This window comes from Stylophora pistillata, chromosome 6, assembly GCF_964205215.1.
Source record: "Stylophora pistillata chromosome 6, jaStyPist1.2, whole genome shotgun sequence".
In the NCBI taxonomy this organism is placed as follows: Eukaryota; Metazoa; Cnidaria; class Anthozoa; order Scleractinia; family Pocilloporidae; genus Stylophora; species Stylophora pistillata.
Window position 1 is genome coordinate 31,617,822 of NC_142524.1, and position 9,936 is coordinate 31,627,757.

Here is a 9,936-nt window from a genome sequence, read left to right on the forward strand (position 1 = left end):
CATAGCAACAGATAGAGAGTAACAGATAGAGTATAAAACACAAAGAACAGACGGAACAGAAGTTAGAAGATAGGACCTCCATTCATTCACGGTTGAAACTTGAGACCAGGCGGTACATTCTCGCACATTTTCTGGAGCGGAGAATTCAAAGGATGCTAAAAAGAGAACATTGGATATATTGAAGAAGAAAAAAAGGCATAATAATTTATATATACTACACAGAGCTAAAGAAAAACCAAAACTCAAAACACCATGTTTTGCTAAAAAATCTTCAAACAAAGAAACAAAAAAAAAAAATTGAACTGAAAGATTCTAAATATAACCCATTTTTTAGCGTTCATTTAGGTGAGTGACGGGTGCGATATTGACGTAGTACAAAAGATTGAAAACTGCACGCCAAGAAAGTGGTTTCTGCAACACCAAGAAACATCACGTATATCTTTAATTTGACCATTGTGCTGTTTTATTCAATGAATGCAAACTGCAGTTGACTCCTAGCCTCCCGCTAACTGGAAATAATTTCTGTTTTCCTATCCCTGTGTAATCATGCATGTTGAAACGTTTAAGCGCTTGACTGAGTTGTACTGGCATCCGACATGGCAGACATAGTTTCGTGATTTCATGTACTAGTGGAGGCCGATGTTTTTGCACCAAAAAACATAACGCGCCCTTTAACCTTCCCGAAGCTTTCGAGCGGGCGGAATTCTCCAAATCCTGCAATCTTATTGCCTTGCGGTAATTCGCGCGATCTTGTTCGCTAAGGGCGGAATCGGTGGCTGCCTTTATTCACATGTTTGTTTTCCGGTTGTGACCGAGCGAAAACCGTGATTTTAAAACCATTATACCTGTAAAACTTGCGTTATCATTAGCATTAGCTAGGGAAAAGTGAATTTTATTATTCCGACAAAAAATAAGAATGGAGAATCAACCAAGTCAACCAGGAAAACCGTTAGGAGAGCAAATCATGCAAGCCGCGGCTATACTTCTTACGCAAATCGCCTTGTTTTACCTTAAGATTAGCATGCGTAATTAGCTCTTTATATAAATCCTTTGTGCAGTTTTCATCCCGCTCGATTTAAGCAATCCTAAAGAATTATTCAACCGAAGGAAATCCTTGCTGCAGTTATAGCAAAAAAAAATAAAATGTTTTTCCCCGGCACTGGTCGGGAAATAACAAATGTTTAGACTACGTTTTCGGTATGTTATTTTGCTTTCTGATTTATCAATAGAAGTACATTCAATTTTCGTTCAAATCTTCGTATGTTTTTTGTCTGTTTTCCTTACTTTAGGCTATTTTCTCTTTGCTCCCGTCAACCGCATACTTTTTTCGATTTCCCTTTCACTGTAGACAGTAGGTAGTTGTCGTAGAAACGCCAGTGATTTAAATTTCAGTTTTCTTCTACCAGCAGTTTTTATACCTATCCAAGACCCGGCCTACAATTATGGACAAGAGTCTTGGAGGACGCTTTTTTTTAGGGACGTTTTCCTCTTTATTCAAGTCCAGCCCCTCCTCTCCCCTCCCCTCACCCTAACCAAATAATGTTGGAAGCGTGTACCCAGAGTTTTCCCGAGAGTTTCAACATTGTAGGTGGAGAACTGCCAGAAGAATTCGAATTTAATGAACTGTTTTAAGAACAAACCGAGAAATGAATATTGCACTACTACCCTAAGGACTACGTAATTTGGGGGAAAAGTACTAATCTGGTTTCCTCTTTCTTCCGAGGCATAGTCTGGGAAAATCCAGGGGGGAGTAGAAGTTTCGCTAACCACCCCCCTTCAGAACCCACGAAATACATATGTACGTGGAAAAACAAAGAGAAATACGTGGGCCTCAAAGAAATCGAGAAAACCACACGGCAGGGTAATCAGCTGCACCGTAATTGAGAACGTACTTTCCTTAACGTAATCCGCTCAGGTAAGAGCTGCAGGCACATACAGGAGTTCTGTGCTGATATTCCTTAAGTAATCACCTCTATGTCTGAAGGTGCAAAAGCAGAACTCGCGTGCGTGGATTCCCCTCGCTTTGAATTCCATCTTTTTTACGAAAAACGGTCAGATTTTCATATATCAATAAACTTGAATGAAAAAACAAAAAGAAATAAGTCACGAGCCTATCAAGTTGAACTCTTGTCAATATCCTGTCTGGGATTTAAAATGCAAAACGTTTTTCGGGCGAGCCTGTCCCCATCTACTCCACTAAAAGTTTGCGCCTTCGGCGCTCGTTTAGGAACTTGATCAGTATATCCTAGATGCGCGCCTCCCCTCTGAAGTCCAGCGCTCCCCCTTAACCTTCTCTCATTACATTATAGGGGCACACAACGTCATTATTAGGGAAAATATCTATTCGGAAGAAGATTTGGGATCTAGAATTTTTTGTTTTTGTAACATTTAATGCTGATGCCTGCCTCTCCTAGGATTTGCAAACATCTAAAACATGTTATAACTTCCCACTTTTAAAAGATTTTTACGTTACAATTTGCGGGAGCCCTTTTGTTTGGCTGAATTTTTCGAAAAGACAAGTTTTGATCCCTAACGATTTTTCAGATCACTAGACTTTCAGCTCGGATATCGAAACAGATAAAACAATTTTAGGGGTTAAAATATGCCTATATATACCGTTCAAATACAACAATACATTCAACAACGCTATGTTTAAGTGGTTTTGGAAATATATTCTCGTTTGGTGCCCCTGACATTAAATAAAGATTCAGCGGGAATCAAGATTTTTTTTAGCCCAAGGATAGCTTGTGACTGGATTTGTTAGCAAAAAAAAAAAAAAGAGAATCACAATGAGACCCTGGTGCATAGAATTGAGGTAAAACTCTTTAGATTTTCCCCTAGTTTCTATCTGACCCTCCCACCACAAGTTCTATTGTTTGCAAATTTTTAGTTATGTCATATGTTACAAATTTAGGAGATTCGTATAGCTTTAATATTTTAATTTTGGGCCGGGGACAGTGTTGACCTCTTAGATTTTTTCATAACATTGTGATCATCTAAAAGTCAATTCATAGAGAGGGAGAAATAAAAAAAAGAATAAGTGCGAAATGTGTGAGAGATTCAATGATGCTCTTGATTCAGACTAACTTCCAAATTGCTTTATTGAACTTTATATTTATATTACAGGCAGTTTTTCAAATCATAATTAGGTTAAAACAGGGATGCTTTTAGTGTAAATATAAGAATCCGTATCTTAATTCGTTATGTATCGGTTAAATCCACCAATTGATAGCTTAAGTGCTCATACCCCTGGGAATTTGCCATCCACGAGAAAAAAATTCCAGGGTTTAGCACGGGGACGGGGGGGAGGGGACTGGGCGCAGGTGGAATAGATTGATGCATTACCAGTAACCACCCTCGGCTGTCAATCATGGACTCCAAATAACTTCCTGGAATTGAAAGAAATCAATGAAAACTCCAGAAAAAAATTCACATTGGGGAAAGGGTGAGTTCAAGAAAGGAAATCAATCGCCCTTTAGAATCAGGATTCTCACTCGGCAATCTTCTAAAACAATATTATAATTGTAGTTTTAACGTCACTCTTACGATATAGTGTTATTTTAAATAGAATACTATTGTAATTACTGAAGATTTTTACCGACTTTAGATAAAGAACTACTACTAATACTACTAGGGAGGCGGCCTGTTGCCCTCGTTGGGCCAGCTAACTTTTTTGTAAGGGGGGCTTCCCTAAAGCTGAGTGTCATGTTGTTGCCCAAACTGTATGCATTTGTGGTTTGCTGGTTACATTCCAGGGGGTGGGATTGTTTCCAAATGTGCTGTATTTTCGCACTTTTATGCAGTTTGTTTGCACTCCCTGATTTCCTTGGAATCAATAACGCACTCAGGACGTTGATGATGTTCCAAGACAGCAAGCAGCTAAATAGTTGCCTTTGTTGAGTAATGTTGGTTTGGATTGGTTTTGAGAGGCCAGTTGCGTTGCTTTGAAAAGTTGGAGAAATGCCTTTGCAATCGGCCATGCTAACATTAAATATTTTTCAGACTTACATGGAAAGCTTCACTCTTGTTAACTTCCAAGTTAACAAATGGAAGCTCGTGTATTCAAGAATTTCCTTTTGAGATGGGATTTAACTTTTCCCGTAAAAGGGGGCATGAAAGTACCAACCAGTTTGAGAAACTAACATTTTTCAGTAGCCCGGTCTTAAAAACACCAGGTATATATAGTAGACTAGTATAGCTAGGAAAAAACATTTAGTTCTATGCCAGTAGATGCATGCTGCAAGAAAATTTATCCTCTACTGGCCTTTTTTTACATTTCATGCCATGAGATAATATTGAAAATATTTCGGTTTTTAATATCTTATTAAAAAAAAAAAAAGAAATAGTCTTTATAGTAGGATCAAGAGATTCTTGCACGGGAGTAAAACCTATTCAAATGCATTCTTTTTTGTCTCAAAAAATAGGCTTAAATTTTGCGGACTCATTCCTCTTTAGGGACTATGAAAATGCAGCCAACGTTCTTTAATCAGTTATTTTTTATTACGTAATTGCCATGTTAAAACTCGAAAGTTTCGATTCCCATTTCTTGTCCGTGAATGCGTACGCGGCTCCCTGCACCTCCATCACCAAAACATATGCGGCTTGTAACAGGGGTTCGTACAGTACCCTGCCCATGATACATATAAGGACTCCTTTGGCTTGTTCCCTTGCTCTTACTGCTGGTACTTTACTAAGAAAGGCTTTGAGAGGAGTTTTCGATAACGTTTCTCTAAAGATAGTGTTAATAAAGACTAATTTTCTGTTGTTTTGTTGCCATAAAACAAATTTGGGGCGCAGCCAGGATTGTTTTATCGGCTCCCACCACAAGAAAAAAAATGCCTTCCATAAACGCCATTTTCGCACGATACCCCTGCTCACAGTTAAGTCTTTTTTGTGACGTTTTAGATAACATGGAAAGTTATCGCACCTATATCCCCCTCTTAACTTCGCCTTTCCTCTTCTTTGAAACAGATTAAATTAACTGCAAAAACCGTGGACAAAGATCCTGTTGGTTGCGAACATTGCCGATCTCTCTAGAAAGGAGACATAATGAGCCAAAAAATTAAATGAACCACGAACGAGAAGTGAAAAGACTACTGCTGCAGCAAAGCTAATTGAAAACAATGCGTATAACAATATCTCACCGGGCTGGCCATACCAGCCTTCTTCGATCAGGTTTACAGATGTTACTGAATTATGTAGGAATCACAATATTATATAGATGGAGAATGTAGCAATAGAAATTGTTAAAAAAGGGAAGGCGGAGATGACGTACAACCTAAAAATTGAAACGGAAAAATTCGAAAGGATATGGATTACATTAATTCCTCACGGCGGTGTAGGCCATGAGATTCAAGAGTCATAGAAAGCCTTATCTATCAAATGCGACTCCCTGGTCTTACGAACGGAGTCACGAGAAGAAAGAATTTTCTCAAGTGGGATTATCAATAACATGGAACGCTATCGGCCCTATATCGCCCTATTGTAATATTTGTAAAGGAGGGAAGGGTAGGTACACCCTGACCAATAATCACCTGCAGTTGCAGATCTGGTGACAATCCATCACCACCTAGAGCACAACGGGAGATGAACAACATAAACAAACTTCGATTGGAGCGGCAAAAGCCTGACTCCTCCTCAGACTTTTCCAAGGCTGAGTGGGAATTGGGAAACTTAGAGCAAGCGAGACAAGCGGAAAGCGCGAGAGAGGAATACTTAAATTTAACTTTAAAGGAGTAGAGCGCGAGCGGGGAGTGATGGGAAGGTAGAGGTTTTCCTTAACTATTAACTAAATATCACCCAGTGATCGCGAGAGACTGGGGACAAAGTGGAAGGGAGAACAACGCGGAGAATCAGTCAATATTCAGGATATTCTGTTCCTTCCTTTTACCTCTTTATTTGTTCTTTTTTGTTTTTGTTGTTTTTTTTTGTAAAGAAAGTAAGGATGGCTCAAGTCGGTTACCATCCCGATTCCTTCGTCCTGCAGCCGGACCCAGCTTACTTGTGTCCTATTTAGTGAGTAAACTAAATAAACCCAACTCGAATTGCAAAATGAGAGTAGTGGTTTTATCTGTTTTATAACTTCTCTGCGGCGAAAATGTGATATTAAAAAAAGGGAATCCACCAATAGTGGGAGTACTACTTTTGTCTGGATATATCAACAAAGTTGAAATGGTAAACTGGCCACCGCAACGATTACAAAAGCTGACGTTTCGAGCGTTAGCCCTTCGTTACTCCCACCGACGCAGCCTCAAACAGTTTCTTTGGAATCTATCAGCCTTTACTACTTTAATTTTTTGATGAGTACAAATTGTGCAAATTTTTTTTTTTCCTGGCGAAGGTTTTCGATTATATTTGATACTCTGTAGGCAATCCCGGTTATATTCCGGGAGGACGGAAATTGGTGGTTTTAATACTGGATACAATTACACAATTTATTGTTCTTGATAATAGCGTACGTGCTCAGCCCCGAAGCTCAGCATGTAACCTGCGACGCGAAAACAGCTACTCTAGGATAAGGGAGGAGGGGGTTGGGGGTTGGGGGAATTTACTGTATTATAGGGTAGCAAAATTCAGCTGAACTAGCTCCGGTATGTAAAGGGTTCCAAGGTCCCAGCGGCACATCCCCACCCACAAAGTCCTAAAGCTACCCCCCCGGGTTATATTCAACAAAACACTCTCAAAAGTCCCCCTTCCCCAACATCGTGGATTAGGAGTTTGTATTTCAGACACGAGCTAATGCCTCACTTTGCGGGACATTTGCTCACATTATTTACATACCGGCGCTTAAGAATAGTAACGGTTAAATTTAGCCTATATGCAAAAATCATATTTGTAGAAACTAAAAAATACCTTACAGGAAAGTAAATGCCTAGCGTCGAGATGAAACGTTAGGTTTCCGAGTTCGACAGTAGTCTGTGGTGTTGTAGAGGAGACTGATGTTGTCAGCCACAATCTGACGTGCAGCTCACTTTTTATACGTCATTAGTAAGAACAACACGCATTTTCTTTGGGCAATGCTTTGTTGTTTCATACATATATTTTAAGTCACGAACATTTTTATAATTAGTTGTGTGATAAAAGTGTGTAGTGTCCAGTAAATACTTTTTTTCCTGACTCCTTTCTATATTTCTTAGAGCTCCCATTACTCGAGCGAAATCAATGTGAGCTTATTGTGCTTAATTAGTGGTTTTCACTGTCACTGTAAACCAACAGAAACATCTGTTTTTGAGTTGAGATAATTTCCTATCTATGCGTGAATTCTTCCCTTGATGAACTCATAAAGAACTTGATGAAGTCGAAAAGCCCCCTAGAAAAATCCCTGGAAAAAAAGTTAGCCTCTAAGAAATCGATTGTCGAGACATATATAAAATTACATAATGCGATAAATGATAGGAAATGGTACAACCCCCCCCCCCCTGCCCCCACCCCGTGCGCGGCCTCTTGAAAAAAATCCCTACGCTCAAATCAAGCCATCAAATTTTTTTACCCCTATCTCCCCTCTCTCCCTAAAGAAATTAATTACTAATTAAAAAAACCCTTAGATCTGGCTATTTCTTGACATCCGGAGTACTGTATAGTAAACACCCTCTCTCTCTGGAATTTAGTAATGAATCAGTGGCTTTGATATTTTATAATCATTGTTGAATTCTTACCCCTCCCCCAGCGTTTTCATTTTTTTTGCAAAGTGGGGGAAAAAGAAAAAAAACGTATGTGGAACCTTGATCCCAGTTCATTTAACTCTAATTGGAAAGGGGGGTAGGGCAATTGTCCCTGTAAAATATACTTAACGAATTATGTCCTTCTCTTTCCCGTACAGTCAATACGTCATACGTAAAGCAGTGGCATGCAAAGAGGGACACCTCTTTTGCCGCGGCTGTCTAAGGCAGTGGATGCATTTGCATGGTAACAGAAACTGCCCTGTCGGAAGGCAACCCCTCCAAGCCTCGGACGTGAGGGACATAATCACTTTCGACAGGGTAGTAGATTCACTGGAAGTGTACTGTGTAAGGAGAGCAGAGGGGTGTAATTGGACGGGCCCATTGGAGAACATCTCTGATCATCAACAGCAATGCCTCCATGAGCCCGTCCGATGCACCTACCAAGGTTGCATACAGACGTTCCCTCGCGGAGAGGTTGAAAGGCACGCCGGCGAATGCGACATGCGTCCCCAAGATTGCGGGCACTGCGGAGTTACGCTGCCCTTCCGGCAGTATCACCAACACCAGGAGTTGGAATGCCGGAAGGCTCCTGTAGCGTGCCCGTTCAATTGCAACGTGGTTTCCATACCTCGGTAGGTCTGATTAGTTTAATAATGTAAACTGATGTTTAAAAAACCGTGAACGAACAACGTGGCTCAACTTTGGATAAAACAGAAATAAAATAGAATTAGAGACAAATACTGATCAAACAACATAAAAAGGGCTGAGGAAAACAACATATTCGACTGCCCATCAGTTTTAAGTCTCCTGCAATCTCTCCGACTATTAAACGAAAGAAACCCTCTCATAAATTGTTAATATTTCTTCGTTTAATCTAAACGTTGTATACATGACGACTAATAGGGTAAACAAAAGGAAATTATCTTTTCCAGGACCAATTGAACGGGCACATTGCCTCCGGATGTACCCGCGCGTTCGTTGCCTGTCCATTCCCGGTGTGCAACGATGTGATGCGCAGAGAGGAGCTTGCCAGACACGAGGCAGAAAATACGGAGAGCCACCTGCAGTTGCTGCTTGCAGAAAGGAGGGCAAACCAACTCAGCGATGTAAGTACTAGCAAAAGAAAATAGTTGATTGCCACAAATTCTTAAAGGCAGTAGCTACAAAAATGGTTTATACAACTTAAGGTGTTAATAAATATTTAACCATTGCCCTTCAGGTGACTCCACGTATGACGCCGGGAAGAGTGGCGACCTTCCAATGGAGCATCCCTGGGTTAGAGGAACAGTCAAACTCCATGACCCTGGCGGTGGGCATAAAGAGTCCTTTAATTGCAGGCCACTTCAGGGCGATTATTGTACCCAAGATGTCCACTGCCGGGAACACGGGGGTTTTCTTTGAAAACGCAGGCTCAGATCCCGTGTTCCTCAACTTAAGGTTAATATTCTATCTACTGTGAAGTTTTGTAAAATTAAAAGATCGATTGTTCGACAAATACAATCCAACGATAAAAATAACAAAATCTACTTTTTTTCTCAATCACCAGCATAACTCTTCGCCAAGGAAGTGACGCCTTCGCTCGCCGATCGCCTGTCCCCAGATGGCTTCTGCAATCTTCACCGCTAGGATGGGAGGATTTCCTCCCTCTGGACGAAGTCAGGAGCCGTTATTTAGACGAGAATGGAACCCTTACTATTCATATAAGCTACCAGTTATATACTTGAGTAGGATGGTTTCATTCTCGTTTAAGTAGGTTGGGTTAGGGTTATATGACGGGGTTTAATAATGGACCATAATATATTTAGAAACAATTTAGGAAACAGATTTACCACGAAAATAGAATCTCTAACGGCCAACATGTCTATGAGCGCATTCTAAGTATAAGATATTACTCTTATGGAAAAGAAAAACAAGCACATAATTTCGGTCGAAAGAAAGTCACATCTAGATCTTTTTGCAAACATAGATCAACTGTTTGTCTTATTTAAGTGGCAAGTGGTAAGTAAGGAGGGGTGACCTTTTAAGTTACATATCTTATAGTATGCATGTTTAGTTCAGGTAAGACTGAAAACCACTGCAAAAACCTCGTAGGAACTATCTTGCCCTACGCACAAATACCAGAGGTTGTGATAATTTTCAATGTTGCAAGAAGGGGAACAGCTTTCATTAAGTACAAATACATAGTTAAAATCGGATATTTAAATTTCGAATAAAAACTGCAAAAAAATATCCTCCCCCCCTCCCCCCATCCACAGGAGCGATCATGGAGGATTTA

General features: G+C 40.2%; 1 protein-coding gene across 2 annotated transcripts; it reads left to right on the forward strand.

Moving 5' to 3' along the window:
- Positions 1–8,594: 8,594 nt before the first annotated feature.
- Positions 8,595–9,936, forward strand: LOC148729410 (uncharacterized). 2 transcript variants are annotated; one of them, XM_088763364.1, is made up of 3 exons: positions 8,595–8,767; positions 8,881–9,098; positions 9,208–9,936. In XM_088763364.1, exons 1-3 carry the CDS (start codon positions 8,672–8,674, stop codon positions 9,383–9,385), a joined length of 492 nt encoding a protein of 163 aa, XP_088619490.1. In that variant the 5' UTR covers positions 8,595–8,671; the 3' UTR covers positions 9,386–9,936. The 2 variants fall into 2 exon arrangements, with proteins under 2 accessions (XP_088619490.1, XP_088619491.1); XM_088763365.1 differs by having other exon boundaries at positions 8,881–8,970.